Source organism: Gymnoscopelus microlampas (genome assembly GCF_963454915.1).
Source record: "Gymnoscopelus microlampas genome assembly, chromosome: 20".
In the NCBI taxonomy this organism is placed as follows: Eukaryota; Metazoa; Chordata; class Actinopteri; order Myctophiformes; family Myctophidae; genus Gymnoscopelus; species Gymnoscopelus microlampas.
In genome coordinates, this window is record NC_139957.1 from 28,976,726 (window position 1) to 28,997,610 (window position 20,885).

Consider the following 20,885-nt stretch of genomic DNA (forward strand, 5'->3'; position numbering starts at 1 on the left):
AAATGTGTGCATATCTTTGAATATATATATTTCTTAAAGCAAACATTTTTAACTCAAATCTTTGCTTCTGGGGGGTCCCTGGCACAAAACATTTTCTAGATGGGGGGTCCGCGGCCAGATGTATATCAATTTAGGGGTGCTTGGCATGAAAAAGGTTGAAAACCACTGCTTTAAACTTAGTAAACTAAATCTGAGCTGTCTCTGTACTTGGACAGCTTTTTTCCATCTACACCAAATGTCTTTGCCAAAAATAGCTGATCGACAAGCTCTATTTTTGGCTAATGTTGTCCCCAGAATATGGATAGTCAAGGGGTTAACAAATTTGATGACAGTACGGCAAAACAGTCACAAGCTATGCTGAAAGGATAACACAAAAAGCCCTGGGGACTTGTTGCCATTGTGGTCCATTGTAGAGAATGGAAGAGGAAGACGGAGTATAATTTGTGAATATATTAAGAAATTACAATAGTTTGTCCATACACCCTCTGTCTCTCTCTCTCAAATAAATAGGTCCTTTTATGAGGAACTGGGTAACAGGTAAAGTGTGACGAATCGATATGTCAAAATGTGACACTAATATGATTTGTTTGGAGAAACAAGTCATGATATTCAACTCATTCCATTTAAAACATGGAAAACGGGTGTATTTGCTTCCATTTGTGCACTGAGTGAACAGTGAGGATTTCACAGAGCAGCATATGTTAATAGTACTGTACTGTGCAGTGTTGCATCAGATGGTTGATAGTTAGTACTCCTTACCCTCCAGTTTCTTCAACAGGAAAGACTTTCCGCTGCCCCACTGGGCGTACAGACCCACGCAGATGGGGGGCTGCATGGTGGGCTCACTCAAGATGTCCGCCAGGGCACTGGCATACAGGTCATAACCCAACATGTCCCCATCGGACTCAGAGGGGGACAGGTGCTCTGTGAGAGACAAGACACACAGAGAAAACAAGCAGCATTGTATTATCACATTGATGTTAATACATAATGTTTTTCTCTAAAAATTAAATGTATTTGTTTGTTTGTTATTCATCACTTTAGAGTAACATTTGTTTTTCATTATTCAAATATTGTTTCATAGTTTATCTCTGTTATACATGCTGTTTGCTTTGGCCACATAAGACATTTGTGTCATGCCGCTAAAAACTAATTAGGATTGAGTTGAATCAGATTGAAATTGAAAGAAAAGAAGAGAAAGAAAGAGAGAGAAAGAGAGAGAAAGAGAGAGAAAGTCAAACAGAAGAGTGTACAGTATTAGAGTTAGAGAGCACAGAGACTTCAGAGAACAAAACTCTATCAATTGAGAGCAGTAGGATTATTAGCTGTATCTAAAGCCTAGTTCAGACCAATGATTTGTGAAGAGGCAAAAACCACTTTAAGCCTGATTCCTTCTTCGGCGGTGATGGCGTAGCGCGCCAAAAATAGCCGATCTACAAACTCACAAAGCATCACATCTGCAAAGCGTTGTGAGTTTGTAGATCAGCTATTTTCGGTGCATGGCACCATTGTACGAGCAGAGCATTGCGGAGAAACATTGCAGCGGTCTGAATTTGAACAACGTGTGTCTCTTACTGGCTCCAAATATCTGAGTGAGGATGCTCTTCTGGTGGGTGCAGTCAATGTTGTACGGCGTCTCTCCGGCCTTGTTGGGACGGTACAGCAGGCGGCCATCTTTAGGGTTCCTCAGGAGCAGCTCGGCCAGCTTGCGGCTTCGCCCGCGGATGGCGATGTGGAGGGCAGTGTCTCCTTTCTGATGGAAGAAAGATACGTTTGTGTTTTACTAGGACAGTAATTCTCAAACCTTTTTTTGCATTTGTACTTTAATATTTGCCCGCGGACCCCCATCTGAACATCATTTTAAGCCAGGAACCCCCATACAAGATTTGTATTGTTAACACATTGACTGCCAAAAACGTCCCTTGCCGTTTTTCATAATCCAACCATAAAAAAATTATGGTTAACTTATTACTTTAAAAGCCTCTATCTCGGTTCCTGTGTACTTTTTTTTTTTACTCTGTATTTTTGACTATTTTCAACTGGCTGCAACTATGGAACGGATTACAGAATGTTTTTAAATTATTTTATGACTACTTGAAAAAGGTACACAAATTGTTAAAAACGCTGGCACTGGCTGTACCCTGTTTTAAAAAAACCTCTGCCACTCAATGTGTTCAAATATTTTTTTAAATATTCAAAATGTTTCAATTTTTTTCAAGACTTTTCAAAAATAGCAGATCTACAAGCTCACAACACAATGTATCGTGGCGCGTTCGTCAGCTTGCCGATCGGCTATTTTCAAATAGTTCATGTAAAAAGGGTTAAAGTGGTTAAACATCTCCGGTTCCATATCAAAGTATTTGTTCAAAATATCATATTTCATTTTGTCCATATCGCCCACCTCTAGTGGGCTGCCAAAGACATGCAGCACATAACAATGACATGTCACATATTTGGAGGCAAACAAGCCTATAGGAAGGCTGCTTACAGACGGGTGTGTTTTTAACAGTACCTTGTCCACAGCAGACACCTTGGCCCCTTTATCCAACAGCAGCTCCACTATCTCTATGTTCCTCATCTTGGTGGCTTTGATAAGAGGCGTCTCTGCATCCTGAGATACACACACACACACACCATGTAAAAGAAAAACTAAAACACACAACATAATGGGTGCTTTTCAGCCAGTTTGCTGGGGGTTACTGTGCATGAAACCACTCATGCCACAGTTAGGCCTGTCACAATTATTATCGCAATTATTTTTGCATAATCGTCATAATCGTTTCCATGTTGAAAAATGTTCAAACATTTTCAAATATTAAAAAAAGCAGAAATAGCAGATCTACAAGCTTACAATGTTGTGAAGTGTTGTAAGCTTGTACACTCAGTAGGGGTGTGCCGATATATCGTCCCGCGATATATCGCGATACGTTTTCGCGACGATATGTATCGTTTTGGAAGAAAAAAAATATCGGTCTTGAAAAAAAAAAAGATTTTTTTTTTTTTTTTTTTTTTTTTTTACAATCATAATAATCAGGCATGCAAACGGCCCCGAAGTGAAAAGAGTGACAACATGTTTTTTTTTCGGGTCAGGTGTCATACTATTTGGATTCAAAACGGCTATTGTAGCTGAAAAGCTACAAGTTTGCATGTCTGAATAATGCAAAAACAGAATTATTTGTTTGCATTTTCTTTTTTTCTCCTCCATATATTTTCATAATAAAAAAAGTGCGTATCGTATCGTATCGAAATCGTATCGAAGTTGTGAGCCAAATATCGTATCGTATCGTTTCGTGAAATTAGTGTATCGGCACACCCCTAACACTCAGCTATTTCTACTATTTTTACATGTATACAATTAAAAAATATGTCAATAATTTATTTTTATATTTAAGTTATTTGTCATATGTGCCCTGTGCAATATTTCTTTACGAAGCCTAAAACGCAAACTGAAATTATGTTTTTATTCATATGTTCCAATGTTCAATGCCAAAAACACAATTAAATCGCAATTATTTGTGTGACAAATAATCGCCAACTTAAATTTGTAATCATGAAACCCCTCATGCCACAGTGTGTGGTTTCTCCTTGGTGTGAGCGTTACCTTGGTGCAGCTCTCAGTGTCCGGGTTGCACTGCAGGATGTCCCTGACCATGGTGGCGTTGCCTTTCTCCACAGCCCAGTAGAGGGCAGTCTTTCCATCCTGATGCAAAACAAAAGAGGCAAGAACTGTTGTGTTTAAAAATGTTTACTATGCAGTTATGTTCTTTTCTTTTTCTTTTACTTCGAATACATTGTGATTCGTGAAAACTGTTATATGTGTATATTCACCATTCACAATGGTAATTTGGCTAAACATTTGATTTCACATCAACTCCATGAAGACATTTTATTATTTTCCTTTTCAATTTACTTCACCGCTACCAGCATCTTACAAGCAAAGTTGTTGTGCATTTATCTTTTCTTTTAAAAAGGACAATACTGGTGATGCCATTCATTTCAATACGGCACGAAAATCTACTTCCAGAGACTTGCTTGATAGGTAATCCAACGTGGTAAATATGATTGTGTGGTTATTTTTTGTCGAGGTTATGTGTTTTCATGAATTTTAAAGCATGCGTTGATTTGAAATCTAGCCAAAAATGGTTCCTGACGAAAAGATTGATTTACAAACTAAATTCAAATGTCCATGACATTTATTAACCGTGCCATGCAATTATGTTCACTCAACATTGACTCAATTATACAGGTAAGTTTGGTAACATTTTAATAACTTTGGACAAAATGTAAACAACAATGAAGCCTAGAAATAAAGACATTAGCTATGGCCTATGTTTACGAACGATATATGACCGAGGTGATTAGACAACGATATGTATTGACTGTGGTATAGTCTTTTAATATGTCTGTATTCAACTTGTGGCCTTGTTTTTTTATAAAACATGTGCATGCATTCTTGACCTTCAGATAGAAGGCCACTGGTACTGTACCAAAGGTTGAAAAATACAGTACAAAGAAGGGGGAAAATAAAGGTTGAGCTTTAGAGCGAGAGCCAAGTACATGTAAAATGAGAGGAGCTTGAACCCATGAATAAGACAGAGGAGAAGAGTGGGAACGAGGCTCCTACCTGGCCTCTGACGTCAATATCGGCGTATTTGTTCAGCAGGGCTCGGACTATCTCCACATGACCTCCCCTCACCGCTCCGATCAGCACCGTCTCCCCACTCTGACACATCAACATGAACAGAGAGAGACAGAGAGAGAGAGGGAGAAAGAGAGAGAGAGAAAGAGAGGGGGGAGAGGGGGGGGGAGCGATAGATGGGGGAGATACAAATGGCATGAGAGAGAGGGAGAAAAAGAGAGAGAGACAGAGCAGATGGGGGAGAGAGAGCGAGAGAGAGAGAGAGACAGACAGAGAGCGGATGGGAGAGACGGAGAAACAAAGAGAAAAAAACATGAAATAATATTAATCCATTAATCAGAATCAGGTTTATTGTCACATCACAGGTTTACAAGGTAAAAAAGTGGGTGAAATTCGTTTTTGTACATCGTTCCCATCGCAACATTAATTTCCATAGAAAGAAGAGGGAAGAGAAGAAGAGGGGTGGGGGAGCAAGTGGGAGGGAGATCAAACAAGAGAACAACAAAAGGCCAAACAAGTTATCTACATATTTACAAAGTACCTGAGATAAAAGAAAAAACTAAGGTGTCTGAGCATAGCAGCAATGTATGTATACTGTGCATGATATACTTATGCATGATATACTTAACATTATAAGCAGACTTATCTTAGCTCATGTTGCTACAGTATATGAGCCACGATGGTGAGGTGTCACTCACCCTGTCGGGGATGTTGACGTAGGTGCCGGCGTCCAGCAGGTCCTGGACAATCTCCGTGTGTCCCTCCTTGGCGGCGATGGCCAGCGCCGTGTTGCCGTCCTTGTCCGTCATGTTGACGTTGGTGTTCCGCTTCAGCAGCTCCTTGACCACCTCGGTGAACCCGCCCTTCACCGCCACGATCAGGGCCGTCATCGAGTTCTGAGGGCAAAACGGGGCAAACAGGATTATTCTTTAGGGGAGCGGGGGGAGAAATGACACAAATTGGACAGTAACAAATGACCATCCATGAAGAAAAACATTCATGAAGCAAAATAGTGACACTCTCGATGAAGGTCCATAGGGACCGAAACGTCAGTGTTTGAATACGATCGATTCTGCTGAGCAAGAGCAGTGTGCAGGATTATTGTGTTTAAAATGGTCACATTCACTTTTTTTAGTCATTACCAGTGATGATAACTAAACGATAATACATGCCAAGATATCGTTCAGTATATCACAGTATTTTGGCATGACCACACAAGCCTACTACTCACCGCCCCTTCCTGATCCACATCGGCTCCGTTGGCCAATAGGTGCATGACGCTGTCATAATGGCCCTTCCTGGCCGCCCAGATCAATGGAGTGGTACCATACTGAACACAGGAGAGAAGAGTAAGTAAGGACATAGATCAATAGAGTGGTACCATACTAACAGAGAGAAGAGTAAGTAATGACAGACAGTACTGTAGATCAATGGAGTGGTACCATACTACTGAACAGAGGAGAGGAGTAAAGCCTGCTTCATACTTCAGCGCGTGAGAGCGCTGTGCGCCGAGAATAGCCGACCAACAAGCTCAAAACGCATCATGGATGCAACACGTTGTGAACTTGTAGGTCTGCTATAATCCTGCCATTCTCGGTGCGTGACACCATTGCGCGACGGAGCATAAATTAGGCTTGAGTAATGTCATAGATCAATGGAGTGGAAACCTTGTATTTCTTCTATTCAGGAAAGGGAAAAAATAAGCTGTGTTCCAATGGATCCAATGAACTTATCATTTAGTTAAATATTAATAATACCCATAGACTTTTAACCACTTTTAACCTGGCCACTATTTTGGCCATGTCTTTATAGGTGAAAAGTTTTGGTTAAATATTAATAATACCCACAGACAGACTCAACTACTTTCAACCTGGCCGTCCCTATTGCGGGCATGTCATACATACGTAAGTGAAAAGTTCTGGAACCGTTTTCGGCAGCGTGTCGCATTGCAACGCGCTCTGAGCTTTTGCGAGGCCACAGTCATACGACAAAATATAAAATGACCAATACCATTAATTTAAGAAAAAACGTAAAAGGATGAAATATGGAGATTTAAGGTTTCTGCCCAACAGATATGATACAGTATGTTATGTTATTATACTGACATATATTGCTTTGCTTGACCACAAATGCTAAGTACGTTATTAAGATTGCATCTTCTTTAGACAGATACTCGGTTTGATGTTTAACCGGTATCCTAGTTACTTTGTAGCAGTTCATTGTTTCTGTTTGCACTCTATTTATGTGACTCGTTTACCCTGTCGTTTGTGGGGTTCATGCCATTTATTCTCATCTTGCACTTGTAAGACACTCTGCTTAAGAGCATCTGCTAAATGCTTCAATTGTAAAATTGTAATTTGTACAAGAGAGAGAGGAGTAAGTAAGGACAGAGTTCAATGGAGTGGTACCATACTAAACAGAGACAGGAGTAACTAATGACAGTGTGTATTAAGAAGGAAACCACGGCTGAGGTAATCGACCGAGTGGGAAAAAGAAAAGCCACAAGATTTGTCTGACCAACCCAAGGTTTTTAATTCATTAACATAAGATTTAGCCCCTTCGAAGAGCTCTTTTTAAGTATGAAAGTGTTAATCAATTAGGTCTGGTTTAAACGCAGACCTTATGCATGGGCCCTTACAGTGAAATACTTAGTTACTAAGATGTTCAGACGAGAACACTTAGGGCTTGTGTCCTACTCTTTCAATGTACGTTTATATTTGGTGGAGAAGAATACAGGACCACTTAAAGCACATGCACCCCGCGGTCTCTATTCTGGAGCTGCCATAATAGGCGAAATTTTTAAAATAGGTGAACATAGACCAGTGGTTCACAAACCTTTTAGCTCGAGACCCAAAAGAGAAATTAGACGTTTGCCCGGGACCAAAACTAGTGAAAATAGCAGATCTACAAGCTTGCAGATCAACTACTTTTTAAACATTTGCTTTCTAATTTAGGGAATTTCTTTGATTATTTTTAGTTTATTAATTAAATTATTTTTGAAAAATGTTTGAATTTGTTTTCAACTCTTGAAAATGTGTGCATTTTGGTGGAAATCTTTAGAAAATCTTTTAAAATAATAATAACTAATGACAAAAGTTAAATTAAGGGATATGCACTCGCGACCCACGAAAATGGGTCTCGACCCACTGTTCGCGAAACAGTGACATAGACGATCTACAAGCTCACAACACGTCACGTGTTGACAGCTTGTAGATTTGGTGTAGAGGGAAAGAATGAGGGGATTCAGCATGGAGGACTATGCCGGTCAACAGAGTATATTCCTTAACATAAGGATTAAGTGGTTACGGTAAAAAAAAAAAAATCTCAATTTTTTTTCCCACGATTTTGTAACTCTTATTTTTCACCCAGTGCCAATTTTCTAAGTGATCCTGGGCGCTACACTCCCCTCACCAGCCTAGGGAGGCCAGGGCCGAGCTCATGCCTCCTTCAATGCATGAGAGCCTACTGGCCTTCTTGTCACCTGACAGGGGGGAGTTTCCCTGGTTGGACGTAGCGCGTGGAAGGAACACGTTATTCCAACCAGTTCCCTTCTCCTCCATCAGGCGCCCCAGCTGTCATGTGGGAGGGGCTATAGCAACCAGGATTACTACATGTTTTTGTGAGGGTATTAACTACCCTGAGAGACACGGGGAGAACATGCAAACTCCACACAGAGACGGTAAATTTTTACTTGTACGAGTCATTTTACTGTGTTGGACCGAGTGAACTTGTCTTCTCTGTAGTCTGTATACAGTTATCTTGCGTGTATGATTAATAAATACATAACATTTGTCATGACATCCTCTTTGGCTGGCACGTCGTTACCTTATCCGAGCAGTTGACCTTGGCTCCGTGCTGTAGCAGGAGGTGGACGATCTCGCCGTGGCCTCGACCGGCCGCCCAGATAATGGGGTAGACACTGTACTGTTGGGACAAAAAGGGACAGGGCTGCAGTCACGCTGGGCGATAACTAATGACTATGTCAAGCCCCGTGCCTTAAGCCACCTCGAACTGCTGCAACAGCAGATGATGGGGTAAACACCGCGGCACTCAGGACAGGCAAAGAACAGGGTTACAAACCACCTTCACTTTTTCTGTCGTGAGAACAGCCTCCAGCTGGCATTGAGCCGGGAGCTAAAACGTTTCCTGTTGTCGTTTTCTATGTTTCCAGATAACTAAATACTAGGTGGTCTTAAAATGTAAGAAATTCTGAAAAGACAGGTGGAATGGATAGATTTTAGAAGTGTGTGCCAGTACCTGACCAGTGATATTGGGGTTGGCTCCTTTGTCCAATAGCAGCTGCGCCACGGCTGTACGACCCTTATAGGCTGCCCACATGAGAGCACTCCACCCTCCCTAGATACAGGAGGAGACACAGCTTTTATAGAACATATCAGAAGATTTGACAGGGAACATTATAGAGTAAAATAGAACATGCACAGAAATTACTTTTATTGCACCATATAAACAATGCCCGACGCCTCCTTCACTAGGTAAAAGAAAATCAAATAAATAAGGAACAGCAGATATTGTGGTAGGAAAATGTGGTATTTTAGAATTGGTGTGACACACTTTCCAGTGAGTGAACACTGTATCACACCGTGGCTGGTTATAATCCTACGCTGGTGTCATTATAGGCTCACAGGCTTTGACCGGTACAGCTTAGACACGCCCTGGCCTGCTCTGCTGTGACTCATCGAGTCACGACCTGAGTCATGCTCATCAAGTCCCCAAGGAACCTGGGCGTCATGTCATCTGTGGTACAAGGTGGAAGCAAAATTTTCCACAATCAACTCTAAACCGTGACTAGTAAATGATCCAAACTGTGGGACTCTTTACCATAATAATCTCTTCCACCGGCGCATAGCGTGTACCTTTAACCAGGAATAAATTCATTTAAAGCCACGATGCTAGAAGTAATCCAAATAAATAATCTGAGACACTATATGAGATAGTGAGTCTTTCCTGGTTGATGCATGATTTATATTCAACAAATACAGACCATTCAAGTAGCTTACTGCACTCATACACCTACCTCACAGAGCATAATATAAAGCAGATCGATCCGCATCAATGGGTGAATGTTATCTTGTATATTGTCGTTGTGTTGCGAATGAATGAGCGACTATGAAGGGCTGTTTGGCTATGACAGGTCAATATCCTGCTGGATCACAGATGCATGTAGTAAGACAAGCAGAGCTCAGTAAATGGAATTACAACAGCAGAGGAAGCATCACACTAAGGCTAATGTAATTTTATGTCCATTTCTGGGCGAATGAATCCTTCACTTCTGCTTCAGCCAGGAGCCAACCGGCATCAAACAGGACAGGAGCCTGTGGCATTCAATGAGGCCCATAATAAATAACTCACTAAGACCTGAGGCCGATTCTACACATGTCTTCTAACAATTTTCGGAAAAACGTATACAACTACAGTATATCAGTGGTTCTCAAACGTTTTCATGTCCCCCAACATATTATGTATTTGGCTGCGGACCCCCATCTGAAAATATTTTGTTCCAGGGACTCCCGGAAGCAAAGATTTGAGTTAAGATTTGAGTTTAAAAAACATGATTTTTCAAAAATGGCAGATCTACAAGTACAAGCTCGTAGCGAGGCACGAAGTAATGCGCTTATGAGCTTGTATATCTGCAAATTTTGAATAGCCAAAGTATCTAATAATGCATTTTAACTCAAATCTACAATGACACAGATGCTTTCCCGGTTTTAATGGGATAAGCTATAAGGCAGCACGATAAAACGGGGGGAACTTGCTGCTACAAGTTCTGTTCTGCCAGCTAAGCAAACCACAGTTTAATCTCTAAAGTTACAGCAGGTTTAGTAAGGCAAACTTCAGGCCCAAAGAAACAATCATGTCAGCATTTCATTCAGCATTGCTTTAGTTTTTCTTACATAGATGGAGACTTTCGTCAGACATTTCACAACGCTTTTATCATCTATTTCTTTGCTGACTCTTGTTCCACCTCGCACCGCTTTTTCCCACCTAAATCCCCCCTCTCTTTTTCATTTTCTCCCTCAATGCCCAGGGAAATGGCAGAGACGAGTTATCACAGAACATACAGTCAGAAAATCAACATAAACATACTACAACAAGTACAAAATGTAACCCTAACAATTGGGTCGCATGTCTCCATTGTCCCCAGTTACTACTTTCTCACTCTCTTTTCCGCTTATTGCGTGACTTTTACATTTACACTGTCTCTTCTCAGTATGGATCCCCACTCCCTTTTGCCGGGCCCTTTCGGAACCCCCTCCATTCCTCCTCTCACCATGTCTCTATGTTCCAGGTTGGCATTGTTGTCCAGCAGTTCCTTCACCACCTCGATGTGTCCCTCCTTGGCTGCCGAGATGAGCGCCGTCCAACAGTCCTGCACACACAGAGACAATGGATTACCATGGGAAGTCCCGATCGGATCTCCTACTCCAGCCCTGCACTGAACGGTCCCTAGTAGAAGGACGGTACCTACCAACTGGTCATACCAGGTGCTCATGGGAGCAGGATGGCCGGTGGAGGCACAGACAGGAGGTGTGAGACGAGAGAGGGATAAGAGAGATGTAGAGAAGGAGCGACCGTATGTGCAAGGTTTCGTCTTCTGTCTCCGTCGCGGACAACACAAGTGCAACACAGTGAGTTTGAGTGCTGCGTAATAGCAGGTTACTGGTGTGTGAGGATGTAATGAGAGGTGTGGCGTGTGAGCGTGAGCGTGTATGTGCGAATGCACAATTTTGCGTATACGGGTGGGGTGGTTGTTGGACGTTTTAATTGGTCGTTGTTATGGCTCATGATGGCTCATAATGGCCATGTAGTAAAGCCACACTGTGGTGAGTTCAGCACGATGGAGTATTGAGGCCACTAGGTCAGCCCATGTCTTCTGCGTCGAGCGAATGACTGTGGTTGACGTGACCGCGTTGTTTTCTACCTGCAGACCTCCTGTACCTGCAGTGTTTTGCTGCGCGCACACACACAGTGTCCTACAGTGGGCTTGTGTGTGCAGGTGTGTTGTGGTCAGAGAGGCTACGTGTCAGTGTGTGTGTACTGTATGACTTTACCACTAAGGCTGTCACCATTACAACATTTAAGGTGACCATTAATTGTCATATTAATTGTTAATAACTGCGACTAACGATTTAATTGCGTTTTTGGCATTGAACATTGGAACATATGAATAAAAATTACATTTCTGTGTGGCCTTTTAGTCTTCATAATCAAAAAAGTCAATAGCGCAGATATGACAAATATCTTAAATATAACGAAGAAATGACTGACATGATTAATACTTTTATACTTTAAAATAATTGCAGAAATAGCTGATCTACAAGACACGTTATAAGCTTGTAGATCAGCTACTTCCGCTTTTTTAATGTATTTGAAAACATTTTTCAACATGGAAACAATTATAACAAAATAATTGCGGTTAGATGATTATGTAATAATTGTGACAGGCCTATTTACCACATCATCCAGGTTCACGTTGGCACCCCTCCTAATGAGCTCCTGGACGATCTCCAGGTGGCCCTGCTCCGCCGCTACCATGAGAGGAGTCTGTCCATTCTGAAAGAGAGAAACAGACAACAGTTTTAGAGTCAACTTTATTGTCACATCAACAAGTTCCCGTGCGCAAAAAAGAGAGGGTGAATTTCTTCCCCAGGAGTTTGCAGCAAGAAACAGGCAAAACTAAGTAAGATAACAAGAAGGTGCAATGTCGGGGGCGCCCGCTGGCCTAGCGGTCCAGGCGCATACCACATGTAGGCTCTAATGTAGCCTGACAGCGCATCGCGGGCTCAAGTCCCGTTCCCCACAAACTTTGCAGCATGTCACTCGCCTTCTCCCTCTCCCCCTGTTTCCTGTCTGTCTCCACACATACACTATCAATAAAGGTAAAAAGCCCCCCCCCCCCAAAAAAAACAAGGTACAATGTCAATTACCAATAATAATGCAAACAGAAATAAATGTCTCCTGCACATACAGTATATTCTGTTGAGAGACACTAATCTATAATGATAATCGAAGCAGAAAAGTGGTTGTTAGAGCAAAAGGTGGGTAGGTCACTTCAATGTAATCTCACTTGTCATGCTAAACAAACATCTCATTCCAACTACACATTTGAACATCCATCTGTTGTAGTATCGTCCACTTTGAAAAACCTTTAACTAGTGACACAGCAGCATAACGCATGGAACATTGTTAAATGTACACAAATCTCTCACACACACACACACACACACACACACACACACACACACACACAAATTAATCCTACACTTCACTCTCTGAATTCTTGACTGTGGCTAATGGGCTGCATTGCAGTGAGAGAAGTAAGGATTTTTCCATGCACGAGTGCAGCACTTCTAAGTGTTTCTCGCACACACAAAAAAAGATTGTTTTAACCCAGAGATACCGCACACAAAAATCGGTAACACTTGCGATGCATCCCATGTCTATAATGCTTTACAAACATACTTATAATGCATTATAATCTGCTTATGAAACATTGTATATTTATAGTTATAAGAACACATCAATAAATCATAATGCTTTATAACAATAATCATTATAAAGCATTTTATAATGACTTATAGGGTCAAGTATAAAAGCAATGTAATCAGCTTATAACACTGTATAATTACAATTATAAGCACTCAGAACTCATTATAAAGACTTTTATAATGATTTATAAAGTATCATAATACTTAATTACTGGCCACTCACAGACTTTTTCTTTTGCCCAGGATCATAGTTTTATTATAATTCTCATAGTTGTAATACATTATAATAATGATATAATGCAGTAAAATCACTGTTATGATGCTTTATAATATACTATGGTATGATAGTCACTATACTGTAAGTGGTCATTGGGGGCTTTAGGTAAAGTAAAGAAAAAAGTATTCAATTTATGCAAGAACAACACAAAAGGTTTCTGCCTACACCTTCAGGAATGTAAATGACTCGCTGCTCTATCCCAAAATAGCAGAGCTACAAGCTCACAACGTGTCAGGGTGCGTCAACGCATTGTGAGCTTGTAGATCTGACATTTCCGGCGCAACGACACCGGCACGCAACTAAGTAGAAACTAAGCATTATGCTTCAGTGTCAAAGTGTCTCTCACTAGGGCTGTCACCATTACAAATTTAAGTTGACGATTAATTGTCAGACAAATAATTGCGATTAACGATTTAATTGTGTTTTTGGCATTGAAGATTGGAACACATGAATGCAACATAAAATTGTGTTTGTTTTTTTGTGTTCATAATCACAAATTGCACAGGGCAGATATGACAAATGACTTAAATATACAAATAAATGATTGAGACATTTAATAATATACTAAAAATAGCAAAGATATCTGCTATTTTTGGAAAACGTTTGAAAATGAACAAACTTTTTTTTTCAACATGGAAACGATTATGACGATCATGCAAAAACAATTGCGATTATCTCAAATGATTGCGATTAGACGCGATCACGTAATAATTTGTGACAGGCCTATGACACTCGCCACTTTGTACGCCGAGGTGTAAATCGGACTCAGGTCAGCTATGATGGTGGTGTTGGTGTAGCGATGCTGTTGTTGTTGGCTGACTACTTACGTCGCTCCTGCTGTCCACCTCTTTGTACATGTCCAGGTGGGCTTTCACGGCGCTCAGGTTCTCCTCCTCCACGAAGCTGAACAGATTCTGGGTGGCCAGAGTGGTCATCTTGAGGGAGGTGCTGGTATCCATGGCTGACCGCTAAATAAACCAGCTGCACACCACTCTGTGGGGGTGGGGTCAGGTAGGGGGGGGGGGGGGCAGAGACAGGAGAAAAGATAAGCCTATAGATTTGTGAAGGCAAGCGCTTCACAAAAGTGAGGTTCTCACAAGTAACATTTAAAAGAGACCCTGAAGAGATTCGGTGGTGGTCATTTAAAAGTAAGTTGTAAGTTATTTATTTATTTTTGTTAAAGTATGCGTTAAATAGCTCTATATTCCATTATTAATCACTGCTATAGAGTGTATAGAGTGTTTGTTCAGTAACAGGGGTCTATCAATCCCAAACAGAAAATCTACTTTCAGGTTGGGATATCTAGAGAAAGAACTCATGCAGGATACAGGATAAACAAGTGAAATTGGAAGTGATTGAACAAAAGAAACGTGCAGACAAAATTGGAACAGTGTTAAATTAAGCTGATAATAACTCTTTGTGGAGTTCTGTGATTGGATGAAACTGGTATGCTGACATGAAGAATTATTTTGTTTAAAGAGCTGTACAAATGGGGAGACCTGTTACTGAACAAACACTCTTATAGCAATGATACCTTTCAGAGTATTTTCAACACACACAAAAAAAAGAGGTAAAGCGGCATCCATATACAATATACACGGTTAAAATTATTCATGCACCATTTTACACTTACACTACCTTTAATATGAATATATCCTTTGTAGAGAATGTAAGCTATAAGAATGAGTAATAAAGAGGTTGTGTGTGCACTCGTTGCGAAGGTGCACGTGCATTTGAGAGTCAGAAGAAGAATGTTCTACAGTCCATAGTGAATAATATTTTTGTTTGTAACTAACTGGCCTTGGCAATGGGAATATTCAGGGCTAAAAGGGCATTATCATACTGTGTGTGTCCCAGGCTGTCTCTGCCTGCTCATGCATGAAAATGAGAAGTGAAACTTTTCCACTCACTCACTATAATGAAACCTAAGCAGTCACAATGTTCTGCTTAAGATACAGAGCAGTCCCGGTTACATACCTCCGAAGCACAAAACAATAAGCCTCAAACTTCGACCCCCTTTGAAAAGACGAGTTAGCTAATTGGCGTGCTCTGCTGTGCGCTCCAATTATCTCCAGACATAGCCTACTTTCTTCTGCCAATCTCTTCGGACTTTCACAATTGGAGCTCGGTAGATCTCATGTAGTCTATTAGGCAATGACTGGAGCAGAGCTTTGTCTTCTTTTAATGGCTCAGTGCTTTGATGCGAGGAACGGTAGCCATTTTAACAAGAGAAACTTTGCAACTGAAAGCCAAACGGGCCTAATAGGGAGATATAAACTAGATCCTGCACAGCACTGCTGAGGCATTAGGCTAAAACCCCGACCATGGAAACAACAAACAAGCATGTTGTCATACTTCTTTTGGTAACACTTTACGTAAAGATCCGGTCTGTACATGCATTATAATCGTATTTATAACGTATTAAAATGCACTTGTAAGGCTTCATAACACTCTGTATAAATGTTTATAATTATGTATTATGCAACAACGTATAACATGCATTATAATCGCATTGATATTACAATGCATTATAATCCACTTATAGAGCTTCATAACACTCGTTATAAATTAACTACCATAACAAAGTTATGGTAGTTATAATGAGCTGTTCTGCGGTCGCTGAGCTTATAATGCATTATGATGATGACCAGCACTTATAATAATTCATACATAAACCTTGTTATAAGTTGTTATGCATACTGAATATAAACATTTACAACAAGTGCATTATAATGTATTATAAGTACAATTATAATGCATTATAGACTCGACTTTTAAGAAGAAAAGCGCCACCACCTTTTTACGTGGAGGTTTAGTAGGAATATATCTTTATTGTAAGCACTAGGCCGGCGGCTCTGGCTTAGTAGCTGCTTAGGCTTTAGGGTGTTGTCGTAGTTAAGGAGGCTGCCCTTTTCACTTTCCCTGCCTAGTGCCTACGACTCCCCAGCCTGCCATGGAACAGGCATATGTTCTGAACACAAGTTGGCCCCGAGATTCACTTAACAGATTTGATTCCCACAATAACATGCATTACGCCACCACAACTCAAAACCCAAAAGGGACAAAAGAAAGCCCTCTCATCTCACGTGGTGGTCTTTCCTGTTGCTAAGGAGTCCGAAAATCAATAAAAAAACCATTAATGATTCATCATGTTGAACTCATCCATCATGATAGACCAGTTTCCTGCCATGGCACACCCATCTAATAATCAAGAGGTGTAGCCAGGATATGCATTATCTCTTAAACTAGGTGTTGGATTTAATACTAAGGACTGATTTATATTAAAGCATATCTAATGGAACAACATAGCACGAGTCCTTCAATGAAGATTATTTTGTGGGAGGGTTAGCCATGAGTTGAGAGTCATTATCATATACTATCTTACACTATTATATTTGCTACTATTGTTATTGCTACTACTTGTATCTCTCTCTCTGTCTCTCCCTCTCTCTCTCTTCTTTCCCCCCCCCGACACGGTCGAGGCAGAAGGCCCCCACCCTAGAGCATAGGGTCTGCCTGACGTTTCTTCCAGTTAAGGAGTAGTTTTTCGTTGCCACTGTCGCAAAATTGCTTGCTCAGGGTGGGACTGTCGGGTCTCTGCTCTACATGTAAACTAGTGTCTTGAGACAACTTGTTGTGATTTGACACTTTAATAAAATTGAATTGAAATTGAATTGAGTCAAGACTGTAGATTTAAGATTCAATATTATTTTTGTTACATCCCATACAGTCAACAGGCACACAAGAGTTTGCTTTCAGCTCCTCAACATTGTAGCCAAAAAAAAAACGGATTAGCAATAAACAGCAATATAAGTAACAATAGTAGTACTAATAACTAAATATAAACAATAACAAGTAAGCCATTTTTGTAACTGAAATCCAAACAGGCCTAATAGGGAGATAAATGGTTGACCTTCACTGATCTGAGTCAAAACATTTGTGTTCAAATCAAATTCACAATCCTGTCAGTACAACGCCTATCAATAGGCTACATGATGTTGTCCAGTGTCAGTCACTGAAGTGCACAAGTGATGTAAACCCTTTGTTTACAGTGTGTGGGGCCTGCCTGTTGTGTTGACACACCCTCCTCAGTTCCACCCCCAGCACAATGGATGGACAATGGCCCTGATTCATAAAGGGATTTGCGACCATATTTTGTACGTACCGGCATTTAGGACAAGTCGTACATATCCACCTGATGCATAAAGATTTTTTGGTCTGTGTTTTGTGCGTCAGGTGCGCACGTTCTCAGGTCAGCCCCGAGGCTGGCGTACCAGGGCTGAAATGTGCGTATGTCTTTAGAATGCTTTATTCTTCATTTCAAAATCAATTACAACAGTGGCAAACCTCAAATAAAATATGTATGTGCCCAACATTTGTCAACACATATATATAAAAAAATAAATGTCAAACGATGTATTGCTTAGACATGATGTAGATTCCACCGCTTTTTATTTATTTTCTAGTCTATGAGTCGCATTTAGAGCTGAAAAGGTCCCTCAGTGTCACGTAATAATGAAAATAGGCTATCATGCCTTAATGAGACTGCGGAGGGACTGACGCACGTCAGTGTCCGTGCCGCGCTATTAATTTGTAGGCTACTAGTCTACTGTAGGCTACTCTACTGTATATTGATCACATGAACGCCACACACAACAGCCTAATAAATATTACCATCTGATGAGGAAACTAATAGTGGATGAAAGCTGTGTCCAGAAGATATATTCCCCATTCCGACGTAGGACAGTGATATATTAATCAAAACATAACTAATTTAATCAATAAGTAATCAATAAGCTCTGGTCCATAATCGGATAGCAGCGTTCCACTTGGATGCTGGATTTCATAATCTTTTTACCTTGGTAAAGGTGCGCAATGTTCATTAGAAAAGGCTTATATAATATCTTTCCACGTTTTATTAGCCTTTTATTTTGTAATGGGGTTAAACCTTGTAAACTTCTTTATTCTCATTACACATGAGAGCATTTATTACGTGATCCGCTTCCAGACAGAACAGTAAGTTGTCAAGGCGATGCGACACCGCATCTGTTATCTTTATTCTTTAGACGGCGGAGTTGAACTTGCATCAGCGTTGCCAGATGTTGTGAGAGAAATAAGCAACCAGGTCTATGAAAATAAGCCCAAAAGAAGCAACTGACAGCCCATTATAAGCACTTTAATTAAACCGTAGTGAGCTTGTAGATCTGCTATATATATATTTTTAAATCTTGTAATAAAATGTGGAATATTTGGAAGATTTTTTAAACATTTTAACAACACAAATCTGCCTCCAGCGGGCACAAAACATGTTCAGATGGGGCTTATAGGGATAAATTAGCCTACATATTAACTTGGGGGTCCATGACATAAAAATATTTGACAACCACCGGTTAAATTAATTGAACAATTGTTAAGCAAGCCCAAATAATGAACTGCACTTTAGAAACAAGCCCAAAAAAACGCACCCCACAGCTACCAATATTTACAAGCAACTTTACAGAAAAATAAGCTCAGATTCGCTTATAATAAGCGGACATGGCAACACTGTTCAGTAAAGTGACAGATTTGATCAGAGCGAAACTGCTGAGTCACGGTTCACGCCTTTTATGGTGCAAAATGGGGCGTGGAGCAATGTAAATGAACCTCTCGGGATCATCACGCCCAGCTGGCTGTCATTATAATATAGAACTGGTCATACGCACGTCTCTGTCATATACGACACCCCTTTTGAATCGCACGTCCGTTAGTGAGTACCAGAAATACGACCTCCTTTACGAACTTCATTTACACCATATTTACGACCCTCGTTATGAATCGGGGCCATTGACACCAGACACAAGCACCAGTCAACATCAATACACTTTGAGGTTTCTCTTGGCAGAGGGTTGATCAGGTACAAACTCTCAAAAAAAAGCAGCATCTTGCAGTTGCAACCACACAACAAAAAGGATGAAAGAATGAATGAAAACACTTAAAACAGTAGCCTGACGATCACAATTAGTGTGGAAAATACCATTAAGAATTAAGTAGGTTAAAAACAAATGTCTTACCTTGGTGCTAGGCTGAAATTGAATGTGTTACACTGAATGGCAGACCACTTTCTATCCCTTGCTCCTTGTAACACTGAATATCAACAAGCAGCACTGCTTGCTTGGCTCATGCTCAGCATCCCCCCCGACTAGAGGCTGAATATTAGATGAGGGGGCCAGGCTACGCCCATTCCTCTCCAACACAATAGAAACACACTCAGGCTAGATTATTACCATTCATTACATTCTCTGGCAGGACATCGTCTTCTGGCAGGACATCAATGAATAGAGGCAACAAGAGGAGAAGCTGGGCTAAATAATAAATACAAATAATTGGGCCTGTCACGATTACAAATTTAAGTTGACGATTAATTGCCACTCAAATAATTACAATCAACGATTGAATTGTGTGTTTGCCATTGAACATGGGAACATACGAAGCCTTTTAGGTTTCATAATCAAAAATTGCACAGGGCAGATATGACAAATAACTGAAATATACAAAGAAATTATTGACATATTCAATCATTTTATACATCGTCACCTTGCTAAACTAATGGCCAAGGTAATTTTTTGAGGAAAATTATATTTTTGCCTAAGTCAGCTCAGACACTGGCCACCTCTGGTAAAATCGCCCATCTCCTAATTGAAAAGGATCATACTGTTCACTCCCCTTTTAGTATAATGGCCTAACTCCCTAGTGTGACTTAGGCCAATATAGGCAATTTTTTTGGACTAAGTCATATGGTTTTGTGACTTAAGCCAAATTATTTACTGATTTAGGCCATTTTTTAAAACATTTTTTTTGGCCTAAGTCAGATTTAATCCTATTTAAACCTATTTAAATTCTCTTATGTTACATAACTGACAGACAGTGTTATTTTTATTTGAATAGTCATAATTCTTTATAAACATTTTGGGTGAAATGATTAAGAAATATCATATAGTTTTGGATCAGTTTTTTATTTTTCCTAAAAAACTTTAAAAAATGACATAGGCCATTAGTTTAGCAAGGTGACGATGTGTGAAAATAGCAGAAATAGCTGATCTCACAACGCGTCACGAAGTGATGCGTTGTAAGCTTGTAGATCTGCTATTTTTTCAATATTTGAAAATGTGTGAAAAATGTTTAACATGGAAACGATTATGACAATTATGCAAAAATAATTGCGATTATCTCAAATAATTGCGATTACATGATTATATAATACTTGTGACAGGCCTAGCCTTATTTAACCGTAGTTTGATATATTCAATCAGTACAGTACCCTATCAGATTTGTTTTCCATCGTCAAAGAAATACTGTATGGTTCTCTCTGGGAAAAACAAAAAAAAACACACGGTGTGGGATATCTTTCCAGAGATATAAATCAACCCCTAGTCAGTTGTCCCCTTATCTAGATCCACATGTGGGTAGTGTGGATCTAGTAGGC

The 20,885-nt window shown here is 40.2% G+C and overlaps 1 protein-coding gene across 4 annotated transcripts in view; it reads right to left on the reverse strand.

Annotated features, from left to right (window-relative positions):
* The window catches only part of kidins220a (kinase D-interacting substrate 220a), an 80,008-nt gene that overhangs the window by 57,285 nt on the left and 1,838 nt on the right, over positions 1-20,885 (reverse strand). For 3 of the 4 annotated variants that reach the window (XM_084045347.1, XM_084045348.1, XM_084045346.1), the window contains exons 2-13: positions 14,251-14,416; positions 12,113-12,211; positions 10,929-11,027; positions 8,897-8,995; positions 8,465-8,563; positions 5,871-5,969; positions 5,338-5,535; positions 4,625-4,723; positions 3,602-3,700; positions 2,513-2,611; positions 1,576-1,753; positions 760-924 (exon numbers count right to left, since the gene is read on the reverse strand). In XM_084045347.1, the coding sequence (XP_083901473.1) occupies positions 760-924; positions 1,576-1,753; positions 2,513-2,611; positions 3,602-3,700; positions 4,625-4,723; positions 5,338-5,535; positions 5,871-5,969; positions 8,465-8,563; positions 8,897-8,995; positions 10,929-11,027; positions 12,113-12,211; positions 14,251-14,382 (1,465 nt within the window). In that variant the 5' untranslated portion in view covers positions 14,383-14,416. Of the gene's footprint in view, positions 1-759; positions 925-1,575; positions 1,754-2,512; positions 2,612-3,601; positions 3,701-4,624; positions 4,724-5,337; positions 5,536-5,870; positions 5,970-8,464; positions 8,564-8,896; positions 8,996-10,928; positions 11,028-11,126; positions 11,253-12,112; positions 12,212-14,250; positions 14,417-20,885 lie in introns of those variants that run through there. The other variant, XM_084045349.1, reaches the window with a different exon arrangement.